General features: G+C 41.0%; 1 protein-coding gene across 1 annotated transcript in view; it reads right to left on the bottom strand.

Moving 5' to 3' along the window:
* Nucleotides 1-981: 981 nt before the first annotated feature.
* Nucleotides 982-21400, bottom strand: part of DEPTOR (DEP domain containing MTOR interacting protein) — a 75579-nt gene continuing 55160 nt past the window's right edge. Inside the window, exon 10 of the mRNA XM_041470666.1 lies at nt 982-2518. Coding sequence (XP_041326600.1) covers nt 2390-2518 — 129 coding nt within the window. The 3' untranslated portion in view covers nt 982-2389. The remainder of the gene's footprint in view (nt 2519-21400) is intronic.

Below are 21400 nucleotides of genomic sequence, written 5' to 3'. Positions count from 1 at the left end.
TCCCGGGCTGTCAGTCAAGCTGAGAACACAATATGGAAATCCCTGTTAAACAGAAGGCAAGTAGCTGTGCTCAAATTGTGATAGAGACTAATGTATCTTGTGAATCAAGATGCCATCTCCAATCTGTAACATAATGAAATGCACAGATTTTCCCTGCCCCCATTCCCACTCTTTTTGCTCCAGTCTGAAGTGCACTCTGTAATGCATTATTAAGCCAAATTCTGACCCAGTTTCTTAATTATCTGTAAGCTACAGAGAACTTCTAGCAGAATATTAACTAAGGCAAGAGATGTAATACAGATGAGCCCATGATGGCATTAGAGAGAATCATTAGCATTTTGCTAAGAAAATCCTTCAATTGTAATATTTAACTTAACCTAACATGCAGAATTTATATTTTAAAGGAGTCAAGCCACCAAAACAACCCAGGGGGAAAAAAGAAAATACGAAAAAAAAAAGAAAATAAAAAAAAATTAAATAGAAATATTTGGAGAAGCGTTCCTGGATTCACAAACTCAAAATACTTATAGCATACTGAAACATTTCTGGAACACCAAGATTGTTTCCAACTGTTCTGAGTGAATACCATGGACAGTTATTACAATCTAATGCAACATTGTGTGCCCAGCTATTTATTTTGGATGAGCTGTAAAATGTAACCCGCTGTGGCGTATACATGTGTACCAAAATTTTGGGGAGTACAATTGGGATTCAGAAGTGTCATAGATGACAGTTTGAACAACCCCCCCCCAAACACTCTGGTGCCTGGTTAGTATCCAGTAAGCAGCTGCAGTTTTATACCTCCCTGCAGTGCTGCATTTTAGTGGAATATGAAAAGCTTTCTTGATTAAAATACAACCATAGATATACAAAACCAGAAACAAAGAACAAAAGGACTTCTTCCTACAAAGCTGCAGGTATACATGAGTTTGAAGACTTGCTGTATCTCTGAAGTAAAAGTGTTTGAGTGAATGAAAAACATACTGAAAGAGCAATTTATTTAGTGAGAACAATTTTTAATACAAAACATGTTTCAAAATTATTTGAGGAAAAACACTTTCCCCACCCCAGAATTGGATGATTTGTGATATGTGCATATAGAAAGTCAAGCTTTAATTGTAAAATTTAGACAGCAGAGAAAGTCTGCAAAATGTATATATAATTTTGTGCAGCAGGATGTATTCATTCAGTTCAAAGATCAAAGAAAACCCATGCAGTCCCCTTAACAATGAGTTGAAGAGTCACCTAACTGCAGAATACGGAAATTTTATAGATGTTTTTAAAAAATATTTCTTTCATTAATTCATCAATGAAAAAATCCTACTGTTTGAGAAACAATAAGAGTCAGTTAAATACAATGTTTTATTTGTAACAGTGTCAAATGCAGCTCATGAGGGAAGTTGGTTCTTTGCAAAACATCAGATGATTGGAAAGTGCTGATAAGCTTCATGTACATTCAAGTACATTGCTTCAATTTGAAGTGTGCTTTTGCTACTGGAGAATCTGGATGTATCATTTCTTATGCTAACACTGTGAATTTCCCACTACAACCTGCCAAACATTCCTCCTCTGGGAATTAAGATGTCCAAAATTTCTCCAAAGTGATGGATAGTAAGACTGAGGCACCTTTCCTTTACAGGTAAGGAAAAAACCTCAAAATCAATATTTTATACTCAAGAACCTAATCCAGCACACAAGCATTGAAACCAACAGACCAGTTTTCAAAGGCGGTTTTTGTAAAAGACCACACATTTTTCCATTTTCTTTCTAGACTAACCCATGTAATCAGTAAGGCCCAAGCATTCATACCAGACTATCCTCTACAGAGCACAGACACCTTTTCTCATGCATTTGCAGTTCATTCGTGTTTCACTGTAATCAAGCCAGGATTTCATCAGCTGTCCCTCAGCCCAAGGAGCGAGCAACTGTGACTGCACGTGCTCCAGGGACAAAGCTGGACACCAGGACAATGTTTATCAATGTCAGCAGCTCATGGAAACCATCTGTGACACCCTGGCCCCACAGTGCTTGGCTCTTTCACATCCTGAAGTGCTTTGATCCAGCAGTGGACTGTGAGGAAATATGCATGGCCTCTTAGGCTGGAACCCGTTCTGACCGATGCAGCCATGGCTGGACAGACCACCAGAAGGCCCTGATCTTGTCTCTGTTGGGCACAGAGAAGTCCTTAGTGAAAATAAGCTGGTATCTATTGTTCATATCTTAGCATAATCACCAGTGCTATTATTGTTAAAGGAAAGAGAGTCCCCTCCCCTAAAAGCAAAATCATCTCTTTAGACACAGCAACATTCTGCTGCCTTGTGTCATGACACTCCATGGCTGTTGCTTTTTGTCTCACAAAAATGTCCAGTAATAGGGGTTTTGTGCCTTCTCAGGCCTCCACTTCTTCCATCACTTCCATCACAATTGTTCGAGGGCCGGTCAGGATGAGGTTGCTTACTGTCCTGTAATCCACATGGAGAACATTGAGGCCGTTGACAGACACGACAAATTGGCAAACCTGAGGAGAAAGCACACAGCAAAATGAGTTATGCATTAGACTTTATTTTGTTAGGTCATTTACACAGATGTACTATCAACTCCTGGGCAGACAACACCTGCAGAACTCTTTGCATCATCTCATTTGGTACTCTTAAAAGCCCTCACATTTCTTAAAATTAATCTGCCAAGTTAATTTTCCTTTTTTTTTTTTTTAAACATCAATTCAACTTTCAAATCAGTGGAATTCAGATTTCCGATCTTTGAACTTTTGAAGGTCATCAATCTTTTACCAATATCAATAATTTTTTTCTTACAGCAATGTTATTCTTTTCTTGTATCAGTGATATTTTACGGTATCAGTGGTGCTTTGCAAACAATATGGCATCTAGCTAAGGGGTCCCCAGCACAAGAAAGACAACTGTTGGAGCAAGTCCAAAGGAGGCCACAAAGATGATTAGAAGGATGCAGCACTTCTATAAGGAACTATGGCTAAGGGAATTAGGTTTGTTCAGGCTGGAAAAGATGAGATTTCTGGGTGACCTTATTGTGGCCTTCCAGTACCTAAAAGAAGCCAAGAAGGAAGATGGAGAGAGGCTATTTTCACAAGGGCCTGGGATAACAGGTCAAGGGGGAAAGGCTTTAAGCTGGAATAGAGTTGGTTTGGATTAGATACCAGGAAGAAATGCTCTGCTATGAGTGTGGTGAGGCACTGTCACAGGCTGCTCAGAGAAGCTGTGGATACCCCATCCCTGGAACTGTTTAAGGACAGGTTGGATGGAGCTTTGAGCAATCTGGCCTAGTGAAAGGTGTCCCTGTTGACAGCAGGGGGGGTGGGAACAAGATGATCTTTAATTTCCCTTCCAACCCAAACCATTCTATGATTCTATGAAGACAGCTCTGGCTATTGCAGGCTGTTACCTTTAGTTTGTCTTAAACGTTTCTTAGAAATCATTTTAGTCAGCTCTTGGTAATCACAGTAAAAATATGCACCATGTTTCCAGGCTCAGGGCAAGGTCTGGATGATGACTTCATTAGATTCAGTGCCAAAACCTCCAACGGTGTAACATGAACCAAATGGATCAAAATTTTAAGAAATAATATCATGGAAGATGAAGTCAGTACTAGGACAGATTCAAATGTCACTGCCATGTGATTGGTTTTAATTTCCTTCACCAAGTATGGCTTATTAATTAATTTCAAATATGCTAGTATTTTGTTTGTAAAAGCTATAACAAATACAAACACTGGAGGTTTTGTATGATCATAGGATATTTTCAAGCAAAATATTCTTGATAGAAATATACTGACCAACATCACTGTACATCTTAAAACACACAGAGAAAGTCACATCAACATGGTAAAAAATGCAGGAAAAGAAAGATAATACTGATTCCTCGAAAACATTAAGACTTCTCTGTATATAATCATAACATTACAGTGTTTGGTAAAAGTGTGTGTAGTGTCTAGATCTGTAATTTTAATGATAAAAATATGGAGCCTAAGGGAATAACAACATCATCCTGATGTTTTGATGTAAACAATACATTCACTAGAAGGCTATCTTACCCGTAAGTCACCTTGAATCTGTAAGAAAGAAGCTATATGACAGGTATCACCAGAAATTTTCATGCTTTATTTTATATGGACACTCCAGATCAGTTGTGGGCTCAATTTTATGAGGTTCAACAAGGCCAGGTCCTAGGTCCTGCACATTAGGGGGTTGTGTGGGTTGCTCTTCTGCCAGGTAACAATGACAGGACAAGAGCAAACAGCCTCAGGTTGCACCAGGGGAGGGTCAGTGCCAGGTCTGGTTGACAGAATGGTGTTTGGTCATAGCTTTGACACAATGATCTCAGCGGTCTTTTCCAACCTATTTTATTCTGTGATATGAGAACAAATTTCTTCACGGAACAGGGTGGTCAGACATTGGAACAGGCTGCCCAGGGAAGGGACAGAACCACCATCCTTGCAAGTGCTAAAAACCCTGTGTGGACGTGGCTCCAGGGAACAAGGTTTAGTGGTGAACACGGCAGTGTCAGCTTAATGGCTGGACTTGATGCTATTAGAGCAAGCAGTCTTTTCCAGCAGTAACAATTCTATCAGTCTATGATTTTTCACTTTTCCTATTTAGGCAGAAGCACAAGACAGAAATGGTGTGGGAGAGGTGGGAAGCAGCTCTGGTGTCCTCCAATGCTAGCTCTAAAGCAGATTTTCTCACATGCCAAGTCACTTAACTTTTGTGTGCCAGTAACTTCCCTCTCTAGTAAAATGTGTGGTGAAACTCAATTTGTATTTCTGCAAAATGGACAGAATGTAGCTATCAATTTAAGAAAAATTATAGAGAAAGCAAGCCCAATCCAAAAATGTAACATTTCCTAAAGAATGTCACCAATTACTTCAATCTCTGCTTCTTAGAGACTCTGATGAGGAAGAGTGGCTGCAGCAGCTCCTGAAGGGATGGTAGACCCTTGCACCTTACTCCTTACCCTCAGAACTCCTCTGCAGAGCTGAAGATCCTGGAAGTAGCCTTATCAGTAGCCCAAATGATCACCAAAGTATGGCAATCTGTGACACAACTGAGTGAACTCCCATGGCAGTAATCTTTCCTGTACATAAATATTTCAGCTGCAAGAAGCATTGGGAAAATGGTTCAGTTTTTGCATGCAGACAAAGCCTTCTAAATTCTAAGGATTTTTGTTGAAAAGGTAACCCGTCATCCTCTGTAGTGTGTCCAATTAGTATTTAACTGGCATGTCTATTTAGTTTAAAATGCAGATTATTGCAGTATCTGTAGGTTTCAACTTCCAGTGGTATTTCCTAATACTTTCTATGGCTTTCCAAGATTGTATCAAGTTTTACTGAATTATAGCTCTGTCTCTAAAATAATATTTGGGTTGATTTAAAACAGACCAGTAGAAACAACATTGTCTCTTCAGGCTTAAAGCAGTTTTTGGAAGTTGAATGGCTGATCTTTGTTTTACTGTTGCATATTCTCAGACTTCTTGACTTACTGGAATCCCAATGCATGGGACTCATGCTTGGCCAGGTTCAGTGGATAAATCTGCATGCTGGATCATGGCAGGGGCATTCAGGGCCCTTTGGGGAATGCCCCTGCCAGAGGAACAGACCAGACAGTGACCCACACCAGGGCTGCAATGGTGTAAATGCAGATGGTACAGGCACAATGTGAACAGCAGTCTGGGTGCCAAAGAGTGAATTTCTTGTGGAAGACAAGAGCTGACACGTCTGCATTCTCAGTGTTTGTTTTATCACATGCCTTTGGCAGTATGATTAACCAGCAATGCGTACGCTGAGAACAGCCCCCTTCGTGCCCTCCTTTGCAGCAGATCCACATGGCTTATCAGCTACATCATCCCCAGTGGAGAGGATTAGATGCAAGAAGTCCACCCAGGCCAGATGAGAAGACAAATGCAGGGGAGAGGGCAATACACAGAAGAGCACAGTCCCATCCTAAAAGTGTAGGAAAAGACCCTTGAGGAACAGGAGATGGTAATAAAGAGCAACTACCCTGGGGGTAGAAAGCTCTCTCCATAGCAATTGCTTGACCAGTGCTCCTCAGGGCTGTGTCTCTGAAAATTCCAGACCTGGCTCCTTCAGGGATGAAGAAATGTGGAGCCATTTGCTGTATCTCCAATCCTGGTGACAAGAAAGAGGTTTGCACAGTCCTGAGCCCTTTATTATGCTGACTGCCCTCAACTCACTCAGTTTTCCTCTCCCCACCCTGATTTCCCATTCAGCACTGCATCCAGCTAGTGGAAATGAAATGCAGTGCTTCTTTGTGCATTTTAGTCACCATCACTCCTGCCCCAAAAATGCTCATATTGTGTATTGTTCTACTGAAGTTAAAAAACAAGCAAGAGCAAGTGAGCACCCACTCACCAGCCCTGACTGGTGACTCAATCCATATATTATTATCTCAGGAATTTTCTTCAGGAGACTGGTTTACAAAAACACAATGACTTAACGTTACATTTATAAAAACACATTTCAAGAAGATGTAACTGCTCAGCTCATAGCTGCAGCTGTTAAGGGCTTTGTAACTACAAACATGTAAAATATTTCTGTTGGTTTCCACACATCAGTAACTATAATAGATGATAAACTACAGTTAAAAGAGCCTCAAAGAACCTTTTATTGTTCATTTCCTCATTGCTCTCCAAGGAGCTTGACAAGAGATAACCATCCCTTTTCATCCCTCAGACTTCAAGAAATGACACAGCCCAGAATAAATTCCGACCATTTTGTTGGTCAGGATGTGGTGATCTAAAAACCACAGAACTAATAATAGTTAAATAAAGCAACACTCAAATGAAAAAAAAAAAACCCCTCCCCTAACTGATTTCAAATCTTTAAGTATAAGAGCAATAAGCATTTATTGTTGAGTATTTCAATTTCCCGCCATTGGAAACAGCAGCTCATGCAAGCAGGGACAGCAGAAAAAGCACCTCTGTCTTTCTGTGGGTTTTCCGTCATGCATACAGAAGGTTTAACCAAATCCAGGTGTCCCCATAAAAAGATAAAATTCAAGTTCGGGCTTACATTTGAACAAAAAGGATCAGGGAACCTGTAGTTTAAAAAAGTTAGCAAAGAATCATCATGCCATTTATCATTGGACTGAAGATGGCAAGAAGAGGGGAGAATAATTCATTTTCATAACATTTACTGGCCAAAATCAGGATTGTGCTGTACTTGGAGCCGTCCAACCCTTCCTCCCCCTCACTGGTAATTGCTCTTTCCTCCACGGCAATCTTTGGCTGCCTGCCCCTCCTCAGTCTTGCCAAGCTGCCCTGCAGATGTACATCCACACCCCTTGATTTTCCTGCTGGGACGACTGCCTGCTGGCCAAACCACAGCCCCTGCCCTCGCAGGGGGCTGCTGCAGCAGGGCTGGACAGCTGAGCTGGCACTGAGCAGGAGCTGAGCTGGCTGAGGATGGCCGTGGGATCCTTCTAAGGGATGGCAGAGACTGGCTGCAGGCATGGGTGTGGAACTGCGCAACTGCCTTAAAGCCAATCATGAAATAAAAACATTGCATACCTGTCACTAATTCTTTGTTAGTTCTGCCTCAGGATGACCTTAATATTCATAAATGCTACAGGAATGTTCTTAGAGGATAGGCAGCTAGCCTAGACCCTTGGATATTCAGATGCTGTTTGCACTGTGAACTTTAGTTAGCTTCCTCTGTAGAGCTAAACCTTGCTTGCTGGACTTTTTTGAATGTAATATACTTTAAAATCCTTTTAAAATGTTATTTTTTTTTCTAGGCTTTTTAGAAGGGTGTTGTGAAAGTTCATAAAGAGTTGGAAATTCCTACTGCAGACTTTGACTTAAGTGATCACTGCTGTTTGCGACTGCCCTAAAATGACATTTAAATTTATAGATGCAGTGAGTCCAGCTGCTCATCTCTGGTATAAAGCAAGTAACAGCCATGCACAGTCAGCAGATAATATATCTCAAAACAGTAGGATAAGACCATGATTACATGGCCACCTTAATTTGAGATAAATTTTAAAAAACCCACCCAGATTAAGAGGAATACAACTGCCACGAGGCAGCCTGGCTGGAGATGGTGGGGGACTGTCCTTTATGCCAGCAGCTGCTGGGGGTGAGTGCTCATTCTCAAAGGATTTATCATTTACATTTCAGTGCCAGTGTCAGTGTCTGGAATCCACTCTGCTTTTTTTGATTGTTTGTTTGTTTGATTGACTGTGGGATTTTAGTGGTTTTTTGGTGTTTAGCCTGTTAACTACTCTTTAGGAAAGTACAAATGTTACTAAAATTGCAGACCAAATAGGTATCAAAGCAATCAATGTTACCAAATAATGCAGGCTTGAAGTTCTCAAATTCAAAGCTAGATTATGCAGTGACACAGTAAAGATAGTGGCAAAAAGTACTGTTTTTCAGCAGTACTGATACTTCACCCCATTATCTAGGCAGCAATGGGAATATTCAGTGTCTAAAACTGCAAAGCACAAAGTTTATGCCAGTACACTCAAGTTTTCTCCTTCAGCAGCAACAAGGTCAACCAAACAAAAAAGGTTTGATGGGCTGTTTGGTACTGATAGCAGCTCTGGCATCAGCAACTAACAGCATAAAGAGATGTTGAAAACACTGCCACCAATTAATTTCCACTGAAAATGTGAATATTACTGTACACATGGTAACTGTATGAAGGAAAATATTTAAAAATGCTGCAGAGAGTGTGAAATCCAGTCATGCACTAATCTTTTCACTCCGGAGCAGCCAGGATTTCCCTCCTGGACTCTGTGTGGATCCAGAACAGATTTCTAGCAGCTGAAATGACAAAGCAGGCCCATGCTCTGCATGCTCTGCAGCAAAGCACATCCCTTTGAGACCAAGGTAGTTCAGAAGTTATTAGCACATTGCACAGAAACAAGCCATCCTCGCTGGGAAAGCTCTGCCTGAAAGGAGGCAGGCTCAGTCATCCAGCATGAGGCAGACTGGATTTAACCCCTTGCTCTGTTCATCATTTCTATCCACAGTGATTTACATACACTTGGATTGTTTGGGACATGCTTCCTTGAGTACTATTTCTTCTTATCATCTGATGTGACGCCAAAGTCACACAGATAATTGCCAGTCACACAAACCATTCCCAAAATGCATGACAAAATATATTGTTTTCTTTTTAGTCTCTTTTTTAAAAAAAAAAATTTAAAAAACTTATTAGCATCAAGTAAAAATTATAAATTAGGCAAATGTAGGAGTTATTTTCAACCTTGAAAAGTTGTTCAGTAATTTTCCTAAGAACAAAAATAAAAGGTTCTGAGTATAACTTCTTTCAGAGCTGTTCAAACAAAAGTGTATTTTGACTATTTTATAGAGTAGAATTCATACCAGAATTGACAATATAACTATTTCAAAAAGAAAATTATATCCCAATGGTAATATTTTTGCTTTTTTTCTTGCTAATGAAAATTAAAATTAAATCCATTACAGAGACAGTCTGTTTATATTTCTGTTATGCAGATACCCTCAATAATTATAAATAAATGCTTTTTCATGTCCTACTAATCCGGCAGGGACAAGGATCAGCTGGGAGGTTTGAATAGCTCCAACTCATAATTGTTTCATTACGGTATTCTGAAATTCACTGTGATCTTCCAGAGGAAAGTCCTCCATATGTGGTTAGCAAACCCATCTGTTTTCTGTGTGCATGAGAGACCCACAAGATCCTGATTTTTATTAAATATCAGGCTTTGCTCTCAGTAAGAACCCTTCCTTATGGGCACCCATGAAATCAGGGCTGAAGAGTTAACATTTTGCAATTGGCAGTGACCTGGAGATGTCATCAGCAGGATACCCAACAAATCAAACTTTTCACACTTCAGATACTTCTGAAAGCTCTGGGCCAGTTCTAAAATTGAAAACATTCTGGTTGACTTCCGTGGTAAAGCCACAGCCCTCACCTGGGAAGGTTACTAAACTCCTGAAACTGAGAAGGAAAACACAAAGCAAAAAAAAAAAAGAAAATACAGCCTTTACCATTGCTTGTTTCAAGAGTCAATACAGCTGCTTTGGCTTTTCCTGTCTTGCTGACATATTTCAGCAAAATTTGGGCAAGGCTTAGGTGCTACAGGAACATAACATCTAAAACACAGCTTTCCAGCTTTCTGCAAGGAGGAAGAGGACATCCAAGCCTCCAACATTTTAAAAGAAGAGGTATCTTTCCAATGGGATCCTTTCCCCCTTGCATGCCCCTTTGCTCCTCTGCAGATGCTCGGAAACATTCCTCCCACTCCTGCCTCCCAAGCACCACTGCCCTCCAAGCAAACAGATGGAAATCAAGGTGTCATTTTTTAAAATCTAATTGAAATATGAAATGTGAAGGAATTGAGAAATGAGTGAAAGTAAAAACTTCCACTTAAGGCTGTTATTTTGTCACAAAGGAACAAAAAACTACACCATTTGTACTTTTCATTGCTGTTACCAACTAGAAAGGAGTTATTTACAAGTGGAAAACCACACAGGTTTGCCTTGCCGGTTGTTAGATCTCTTGAAAAAATCTTCCCAGCCAATTACCACATCATCACCTTCTGCCTCACGTACCACATCATGGGTTTGTATACAAAACCCTTGGTGACAACACTCTTAGTGACAATGAGGTTTCCCCCTTTTTAGAGCACAAAAACATAATTTTACTTCTAAAAGAAATGTGGAAAAAAATGTTTGCTTATTTAAAGCTGGATCAGTAATCTGATTTGGGACCTCACGACTCTTTCTACTCACAGAAAGGGATACACTCAACCTGAGTTGCCAAGGAGTCTGTGGATTCAGATGTCAAACCCCTTTCAAGGGGGAGGAAGGTTCATAGCAGGACTTGGTGCCTGCAGTCCCAGGAGATGCTCCTGTCCCTTTGTGCTGGCTCTGGGAGCAGCACACCAAAGCCAGGCACCCCTCCCTTTTCATCCTTTTCATCCCGTGCCAGCAAAAATAAATAAATCAAAGGGCTTGTCTACAGGCAAAGTAAGTTTCTTGATGTGCCTGACACGGATGGAGGAAGGAGGCAATAGACACATATTGGTTGAAGGCAAAGGGAAAGAGGGAGATAAAAAGGAGGTGAAGATAGGAGCAACCTTCCTGGCAGACCTTACACAGACCAGTAACTGCAGCCTTAAGTTTTCAGATAACTTAAAGTCCCAGTGAAATCAATGGCAAGATGGATGTAAGAACAAGTGCAGAAAAATCTGAGGCAGGAGACCAACAGTGGAGGAGAGAGAGCACAGAGCTCAGCTTCTTTTACACACTTGCACACACAGCCTGCATTTATGCTGATACAGGATTTCTTCTGTTTTAATTGGTCACCCATAGCCATAAAGCAAAGGAATCCCTATGCCCAGCAGAGAGGCCAGGCTGCAGAGATGCTGGATGTGGTACCACAGAAGAGCCTAAGATCTACGACTAACTTCTACTTAAAAGCAAACAGAGGCAGCACTGAATTTTTTGCTCTCACTCTCCTAAGCTTTACACTGTCACAAAGGAATGAGGAAAAGAGATAAAAATCAGAGGTCCTAAAGGTTATGTTTCCAGTTAGATTTTTATCTTTGGTATTTTTTTTAAAGAGTTCATGCAAACTTGACAGGATTAGTAAAGTAAAGCTGGAACCTCACAATTCACAACCAATTGCATGTTGCTGGAAGGTTAAAAAATCATACCATGGCCTTTCCTCCATAACTGAGGTTACTGGATGGAACAGAATAAATTGCAGATGTGTGTTCAGTTCTGTAAAGATCTCTAGTGAAAGTGTAATTGGCTGTACAGTGGGTGGTGTGGGAGTAGGCAAGTATCCAGGCTTTGCATAAAAAAGATTTTGTCTCTTGAGAGATGTGTTTCTTGTTCATTCTTTACAGCAGTGTGAAGCTGACCCACTGTTCCATCAGGGGGCTAGAAACTGGGTACCTGCAGAGCACACTACAACCCATAGCAGAGAAAGTGAACTCCATTTACAGAATTAAAATAGAAGTTCATCATTCTTGTGCTCAATCTTGGTTTGTTACTGCAGAGTGGTGTGGATGGTTTGCCTGAGCAAGGCTTCATTACACATTTTCATTATATATATATATATATTACATTTTTTTTTCAGTTTTTAAAAAGAGGCTGAATTTTTTATAGTATTCCAAACAAATTGGTCTCCAACTGAAAAAAAAACCCCTCAGTATGAATTAAACAACATAATCTATAAACTGCGAATTACAAAAAAAAAGAGCATGTAATAAAGTAATATCTATTTTATAACATAATACAGTAAGTCACATAGTATAAAAAGTCATAGATTCTCAAGGGCTTCATCATTGGTTCATATAGTCTCTCCCTCCCTTCCTGCCTTCTAAATGATGGGAATCTGTGGGAATTCAAGTCCTTTTTTCTTCACCAGGAAGAGAATTAAACCATTGCTGAGCAAACTCCACAAACAGAGAGGACAAATTAGAGAAGGAAAAGAGCTGACCTAAGAGCCCATGAGAACAACTCTTGCTTTGGAGCACGAGTCTCTTGGGCTGCACAAGTCTCAGCTCTGCAAGTGGTGGAGTTTTGCTGACAGATCAGCTGAGCAGGAATTATTCACAAAGGTAAATTAACGCTATCTGTACATATCTGGAGAGTAATAACATAAGAACATAATACCCTGAAACACAAACCATCCATAAATATGGAGTAGGGGAATATAGGTCACTGCTTTCCATGGCCCTAATTGGGAATTGGTGTGTAAAATCACTGGCTTAATGTGAGTCCCAGTGAGAAATACCCACAGGTAAAGCTGGACCAGGCTGGGCCACATCAGGAAAGCAAACCAGTGACTGCATGTCTAACTTTATAAGCATTTTTATTGTATAGTGCAATTTGATACCCACCACAGAACAGTCCTGAAAATGTTAAATAACTCGAATGGCTAAAGATGGCTCTGGGTAAAATACTGCATCAGTGTCAGAAGAACAAAGTCTAAGCTTAGAAATAATGTCTTTTAGTGCTTGGGTTGACCTTTTGGGGTCTTTTTTTTTCCTGGTATATCTGTAGCTAAACCATATTTGCTAAAACAAAATTGCACAAAATGAATAAAGAACTTTAAAAATATGTATCAGTTTACTTACATGGTCAAATATAATTATGCTGAACTGTAGTTCATTTAAGCCCCATATTGGTTAAAAACAGTCATGAAGTACAAGCAAGGGAATTACAGGGGCAGACAGATCATGCAAGGCACCCTCAGCACCCTCTGGTATCCAGCGTGTCATGAGCAGGAACAGTCTGCGCTGTTTGAGACAAACAGCTGCTCTCTGTTTGCACAGACAAAAGTGCAATTGTTTTTCCATGTGTTTGGCTAGCTAAACAGAGCCTTGGCTTGAATGCAACGTGCTTCCCGAATCATTTGCTTATACCATGAAAGGAAGCCACTTTGTGTCTTGAGCAGCAACAAGAAAAGAGACGGAGGGAGAAGTGCAGGCAAGAGTGTTTAGAGCAGCAGCTGGGGAGCAGCAGCATCCTTGAAGTGCTCAGGGCAGAGAGCTGAGATAGCCACGGACTTGTAAAACCAACAGCATCTGAGGAACTCTCCAAGGAAACAAGTGAAATGAGTATTGCAACTAAACCAAGTACTACAAAATGGTTTCCATCCTCAGCTGAGAGCAAAAGTAGTTCAAAATGATAGCTCTTTGCTGAGCTGGCCTCTAATTCTATGTCTTTTTTACAGACACTTAGGATAACCTTTTCAAGATTTCAGGCATTCTGCAGATCAGTTTTTCAGTTGGCAGCAGTCTCTTTAGAGAGCCTGGATTACCTGGGAGTGACCTGCAATAGCCTACGAGAGCTCCAGCATGGGGGAGATCCCAGCTCCTCCTTCAGGCGCTAGATCTCACCATCCAATGGCCTATAGACCACACAGGAACTTGGAAGCTGTATCAAAACACAAGAACAGCCCTGTTCTATGGTGCTGCTGTCTTTCTTTCTGAATGGTTACAGCTGTAAGACTCCAGAAAAAAATCAAGAAAACACTTTCATAAAGGCAGGGTGTTCAGATATCTGGGTTATCTTGTCATAAAACACCGTTTATTTGAAAAGAATTTTTAAAACTATAATTTATTAAAATAATGTGACTAAATTTAGAAAATCCACTGATCTCCAATAATGAAGCTGCAGATTTATTTTTTTTTAATTTGTATTTCCTATTGATGAGAAGGAGCCAACATACAGACAAAAGTACAGTGGGTCACTTGTTGCCCAACAGCATTTTAGGTGACAGGCCTACAAACAAGTTCAATTCTAAAGCCAACCCCACCATTGTGACTGCAGAAAAAGGAGCTCTGAGATATTATGAAACTTGCTGTACTCACATAAGGTTTCAGTTGTTGTAAAGAGAAAAAAAAGTTATTTTATTGCCCAGTAAAACTCTCTCTGTTAGAAGAGTCTTTAGGAAAAATCACACAGAGACATTGGAAACCTAATACTTCTCTGCAGGCCAAAATTTGGATCTGGGATAAGCAAGTAAAACCTTGTTAAACCTGTGTCCTGTTTGGCAGGGGGGAAGATGTTAGAGAAATTTGGACTCAAAAAGTTGAACTCACTATTTTTATATTTCACCTGGGAATTCCCACTGTCTTAATTCCTTTCTCTATAGTGAGCACCATGGATCCTGTTGTTCAAAACCAGGTCTGACAATCATGAAAAGAATTTTTCTCTGTTTTCTTTTGTGTGTGCAGTTTGCAGCTCACATCCTGCTGGCGTGACGCTTGCGTCAATGCTCCCAACTGCATGGTGGGGGGTCTTTCCCCTCATATCTCAGTGTGTGAACTTTTACATGCCAAGTTTTGATTTCTTCATCATAGAACAGTTCCAGATAGTCACAGCAAGCACCTGGTCTCTAGTACAAGATAAAGATGGCTGATTTTTCAGTCCATTTTATGTCCACTGTCTCATAAGAACAGAGGCTCACGATCCACTGAAGCAAGCACAGTCCCAGACCCAACTACCTGGTGGCGGCTGTGCACTCTGAGGCTAGTGCACAAGGGTGGGGTTCACTTAACCTTCCAGAACAGTTTCAGAAGTTCTGCAGCCTCAGAAGAGATTTCTTCAAGACAAACTTATCCTTACACAAGTCTGTGGGACAAAGAAGCAAGGCAAACCAAGGAAACAAGCAGAAAAAAATTGAGATCCACCAAAAAAAGTAGGAATGTAGGATGAAATTCTGGCATGTCAGAAGATAACAGGAACTTTATTATGCCTTTAAAAGAACTAAAATTTCACAATTAAGAGTCTAATGATTTATTAGTGAAAAATGGAGCATAACAGGAGAATTTTTGTAAAGATCAGCAGAGACTGGAATATGGTAACACTGGAAATAGAAAGTGTCTGTCTGTAGAGTACTTACAACCTGAGCAGGGGTGGCAGAGTGGGATGTCACAAAGAAAGTATCTGGAGTAAATACAAACACAAATTTCAGGAGGGGAGAAGGATGGCTTAGGAAGAGGAGAGCTGTACAAACTGACATTTGAAACCTGGGGAGCTGTAACATTTCTGCATGGGAGTCACTGGGCCCAGTGTGCAAAATCTCTGCACTGAGACTGGAAAACCTGGATCTTATGATGTGAGTCACGCCTCCCACAAAGAAACAAAGAAACTTTAGCAAACTTATCTGTCTGTACAGGTGCCAAAACAGATCTACTCATCAAATGTTTTGGTTATGTTTGAGAATATGTCAGATTTTCTGACATTTTCCATCCCTATTTAAACCCAAACCAAAATACAAGAATTCTGGTGGGAAATGGTCAGTATTGCACAGAAGGTTTGTGACAGGAAAAAAGAAGAGAATACAAATCCAAACTATGACTTCCTTGTGGCCACCATGGGGCAGGTTCACCAGCAGCCCAGTGGAACAGTCTCCAAGTCTCCCGACACAGAGGTTCAACAATGACAGGGCTTCCAACACAGAGAAGAAATAAAATGGACAGAGTAGCTGGTGCGGTGAAGGGGCAATAGAGAGATATCCAATTTTGCACTGGGATTCCTAGTACTGAGGAAAAAACTTCCATTATTTCAACCAACCTAAAGTCACTGTGCTAATGCAAAGGATGGTCAAGGACATAAAGACGCTGTTGTTGCATTTGTAGTAGCCTCCAATGAAAAAAAGGAGAAATTTGCCAAACCTTGTATCCTTCTGGCAACTAAACAAAGTTCTGGCAGTGACACACAATGCAGCTTTCAAAACCACCTTCTTCTTCAGTTAGTGAAACCTCTGCGTTGGTGAGAGGGCTGAATTCACAGAACTCCCAGACAAGAGGACAGGGGTGCAATGCAGTTTTCTGCCAAGTCCTCACAGAAGCATGTTACTGTGATAATTTTCATGGCATTAATCCCAGTATAGTAAGAGTAATGTGGTTTTAGGGTAGGTCCAACCTATGTAGAAGTGGTAAAAAGATTCAATCTAAAAATTTGGGAACTACTCATAGAGGTTAATTAAATACACACAGGGAAAGTGGAAACCTTGGGACAGTCAGGGAGGCATCACCACAGCTCACCAGCAAACCACTTGAGCAAATGATGACCACAGACCAAGAAGGGAAGGCAGACACAGAGCAGGAACACCCAGGCACAGATTCACTCACTGATCAGGAAAGCACAGTGAGTGCTATACATGTTAAAAAGTTGTCAAGCACAACCAATCAAGAACACGTTTTTGATGGCAGAGCTGAGTATTTTCACATTCACAAATATTTGATCTCTTCCAACTTCTGTTGAATCATTATGCTCCTGACTAGCACAGCCTTACTTATTTTTTTCTTTAGAGTCTTTTAGAAAGATTTCCACTAAGGATTAAATAAATAATAATGAAAAAGCCATCCAAACTGTTCATCAAATTGTTCAACATTATGGTCACCATTGCTATGCTCTTAACATGTCCTAATGTTCTGGTCGTGCACCTGGGGAGGCACAACCCCATGCAGTGCAGGGTGGGGGCCAACCTGCTGGAAAGCAGCTCTGCAGGGAAGGACCTGGGGGTCCTGATGGACAACAAACTGTCCATGAGCCAGCAGCGTGTCCTTGTGGCCAAGAAGGCCAGTGGTATCCTGGGGTGCATTAGGGAAAGCATTGGCAGCATGTCAAGGGAGGTGATCCTGCCTCTCTCCTCTTCCCCAGCCAGGCACATCTGGAGTGCTGTGTCCAGTTCTGGGCTCCTCAGTACAAGAGAGACATGGAAAAAATGGAGTGGGTCCAGTGGAGGGCGACAAAGTCAGTCAAGGGTCTGGAGAATGTCTCTTACAATGAAAGGTTGAGGGAGCTGGGCCTGTTAAGCCTCAAGAAGAGATGACTGAAAGAGAACCTCATTAATGTCTAGCTAAATGGAGGGTACCAAGAGGATGGGCCAGGCTCTTAGCAGTGGTTCCAAGCAATAGGACAAGAGGCAAAAACTGAAGAACAGGAAGCTCCACTTGAACACAAGGAAGGAAAAGTGAAGAACAGGAAGGTCCACTTGAACACAAGGAAGGATTTCTTTACTGTGTAGTGATCATGCACTGGAACAGATTGACCAGGGAGGCTGTGGAATCCCCCCTACTGGATGGGCCCAGTCCTGTGCAGTGTGCTCCAGGATGACCCTGCTTGAGCTGGGAGGTTGCACCAGATGGCTCTCTGTGGTTCCTTCCAACATGACCCATTCTTTGATTCTGTAATGTAACAACCACTCTTCTCAAGCATGATCTCAATGATGTTTGAGGCTAATGCTACCCTACTCGGTTCACTCTCCAATCTCCATGCTGGACAATAGCAGATAAAATCTGAGGTCCTGGTTACTGCTGTGTTAAGTGAAAGACAGAGTCAGAACATCTTTGAATTTTCTTTGGCTTTGCAAAACCAGACTGATTTTGTGGTAAAAAATTAGATTTTCTTAAAATTAGATTTTTCTAAAGTCATAGATGCTTAAATACAGTTTCCACATTTCTGTGGAGGAGAATGGACCTTTATATTATAGTTTATAAATAAATACTATCAGAAAATGAAGCACTTACAGAGACGTGTTTGAAACTTATATATACATTTATATTCAAGCCTTACACCAGTGGCATTCATTGTGGGTAGTGCTAGTGCATGTTTAACTCTGCTGCTTCTCTATTTATGGACAAGCTATGAAAGCAGTTTGTCAGCAACTTTTTCTGAGTGTTCACATTACCAAATACATCCATTCTCAACTCACTCTAATGTAATTATCGAATTCGGCAGCGAGCTGATAACACAGCTAAAGGAAAATCCCAACCTGCCTCAGTGTTTTCATGCTGTAATTGAAAACAGATGGCAACTCATGTAATTTATGCTCTTCTACAATCAGTAACATGTTGGCATAAGATAAGAATTCTAAGACTGAATTGCATCTGCTTCAACAACACCATATGCTAGTGCACAGCATAAATATTTATCCAAGCCTACTCCATCTTCTCATTTAAAGCTCAATTCCATGAAAAAATGAAAGTACCCTTCAGATAGCTTCAATTAGCACTGAGGCATCCTTGGAGTACTTTGAAGGGCCAGAGGCCCAGCACCAAACACTGAGGCATCTTCTCTTTCCTGATCTTCACAGAGAGGGTTAAATGGACGCATGTACCTTGTGCCTTATTGATACAGTATAAATCCCAGTTTTCAAGCTCCCACTAGGGTGCCTTTAGGAGTTACAAAGAAGTTTCTCACCTACAATTTCAATGCTTCTCTACCTTTTCCACTATCCTGTAAAAGACTGGAAATTGGACTTGGGATACTTTTTTCTGGGGGAAGGGGGTTTTTTTTAAGGATTTTTTAGACTGATTTATCTTGCTTGACAAACAGTTATGCAATCCACATGTTTGAGGTCAGGTTGGCAAGGACCATCAAATAGGTTTTGTGTTTCTCTGTAGCTTGAGGTACATTCAACTTCATGAGAATCTCACTGTTCAAATTTCTTCCAGTTGCAGGAATATAAGGCATTGGCAATTCCTCTGACATCACATGGTTTTGGGTTGGTTTTCACCCTGCTGGACACTTAAAATGTGTGCCTTTTAGTCTTCCATGTTACAAGTCTGTAATATGTTGTGATTGTGGCAGTACTTGAATCCTTTGGAGTAATCAGATAGTACAGATGTTCCTTTGACTGCATGAAATGGGCTTGATGACCTTGAAGAAGTGACATCCATTGGCTTCTTGACACAGTGGCATCTCAATTACACTTGAGAGTTGGTTCTTATTCTGCTAGTGAAATCATTTGAGAAACTGGACCTGAAATAATCATTTGTGAATTCAGAAGACAAATGCACAGGCAGAAAATTTACAAGGCTGATCTCTTCCAGCTTTTAGAGATCAGGAGAGCAGAACCATGCTGAAAGGGTCCTGGCTGCAATTACAGCTCCCAAGCTGAGCTCCAAACAGAAGGTGCTGGTACCAGTGGCAACACGTGGTCCTTCAAACTCCCTGCTACTGACTCCCTGCTGCTGAAATGAAGAAGAACTAGGCTTGAAAAGCTTAAACAGCCACTGGCAATTTGTATGATTTGAGGACCTAAGGTGTAACAACTATAAATACTAATTTGCTGAGAATCAGTTTAAGGAACCAGACAGCTTTCTTTTAGCAGTTTGAGTAGGGCACAGATTTCTTCAGCCAGTGGGAAGAACAGATGATCAGCAAAATGAGTGATTAATTTGTCTCTCTCACAAGCCTCATACTTAGCCAGGTTTTCTTGTTCCATCACACTCTGTTGCAGTTATGTCACATTAAATAACAATGTGATGCATAATTTAAATCACTAGTCTGAAGTCAAGTTGTAACTTCTCAAAAAATACTTGCACCTTAAAAGCAGAAATGAACTTACAGAATAAATCATTGAAAAAGGAGAAAAATAGTTTTACTGACAACAGCTGGCAATATTTAGCAGTGCCATCTGTAGAGAACCAGATTTTTCAGACAGTCAATAATGAATATTAAAGCAACCAGGGAACTTCGAAATCCTGCTGTTGCTGCCTGCACTGCTGATGTATAGCACTGCTAAGTTATTTGCAGCTCTGTATAGCTGTCTGATGGCAGCAGACAGCTATACAGAGCTGCAAATAACTTAGAAGAAGGCATCACAACACTGACTCCTTTCACAGCCTCGTGTCGCCCCCAGCTCCCACTTGTTAATGCACTTGCAGCAACCACTCTTCTCACAACACTGTCACAGGCAAATACCCTTCAGCAAACCAGGTCCAAAAATATTTAATAAAGCTAATTGACTAGATATTTATTAAATTATTTTCTCAGCTTCACACCTGAAACTTCAGACTGTGAGTGGTAATCCTATTTACCAGCCCCAGAAGAGGTATCAAATCCTAAAGCTTACAGCCTCTCACACATCTCCAGCAGATCCTGCTAGTAGGGATTTTGTCAGAAATAAATTGTCTGGAAATTCCCCCAGAAGAGGATGTCACACATAAGGAGATGGCAAGTGCTGCCACGCTGAGGTGCACGTGTGTGGCAGAGCCCACGTGTCCCAGCCGCTCGCCGTGCCCGGGCACAGCCACTGCAGATGGCCAGAGCTCTGTCCCCAGCTCACTGAGTTTTCTACTCAGACTCCCAACTCACAGCACTTCAGAGCAGGCCAAGAGCCCAGGCAAGCTCATACTGAAAGCAAGCCACCACTAAGTCCAGCAGGTAGGTTGAGCCTGGAAGGTTTACTGGTTTCTGTGATACGTGGTAGAATTGTAAATGCACAAACCGAGGTCCTACAATGACATTGTAGGCAGCAGTCCTCTCTCAACAGTATATCCAGCATAATGCAAAGAGAGTAAAATAGTGCTCTCCAAAGCAGGCAAGTGCAAAATCACAAGCTTTACAAATAAAGACATTCTAAAAACAATTACAGTGGATGCATCTCCTTAGGAGGAAAATCCCTGCTGCTACTGCCAAGAACTTTTCTACAAACTGCAAAGCCAAGGCTTGGCTCTTCTTCAAATTCTTGCCCTTTTCATCATAGCCAACTTTCCTTGTTAGCGCTTCTTTGGTGTAGCACTCTTTTGCAGACAAAAGCCTCTTGCACCAGCCCACCAGAAGTTACCATGCCCAGCCTGTTTTCAAAGTGCCCTTCCTGCAGCTTCCACACAGGGGAATGTTTCATTTCAAGGAGCTGTCATCTACAGCCTGTCATTTGATTTCTTTAAATTTGACAGATTGAGGAGTTCTGTAAACAGATGGATTAAGTGACATAGATTTTTTCAAAATTTCAGATACTGCACTATGATTTACATACTTATTGCCATGGGAACACCTAACAAAAGCCCTTATTTTCAAAGAAAAACACCATCTCTTCACTAGGCTAAAGGTATTCAGAATTTCCAAAAATGGGGCAACAATTTTTGTATCTAAAGAGGAGCTCATCT

This window comes from Pyrgilauda ruficollis, unplaced genomic scaffold, assembly GCF_017590135.1.
Source record: "Pyrgilauda ruficollis isolate IOZ18807 unplaced genomic scaffold, ASM1759013v1 scaffold25, whole genome shotgun sequence".
Lineage (NCBI taxonomy): Eukaryota > Metazoa > Chordata > Aves > Passeriformes > Passeridae > Pyrgilauda > Pyrgilauda ruficollis.
Note: the sequence above shows the minus strand (reverse complement) of the source record. Positions and strands in the feature narration are given on the sequence as shown.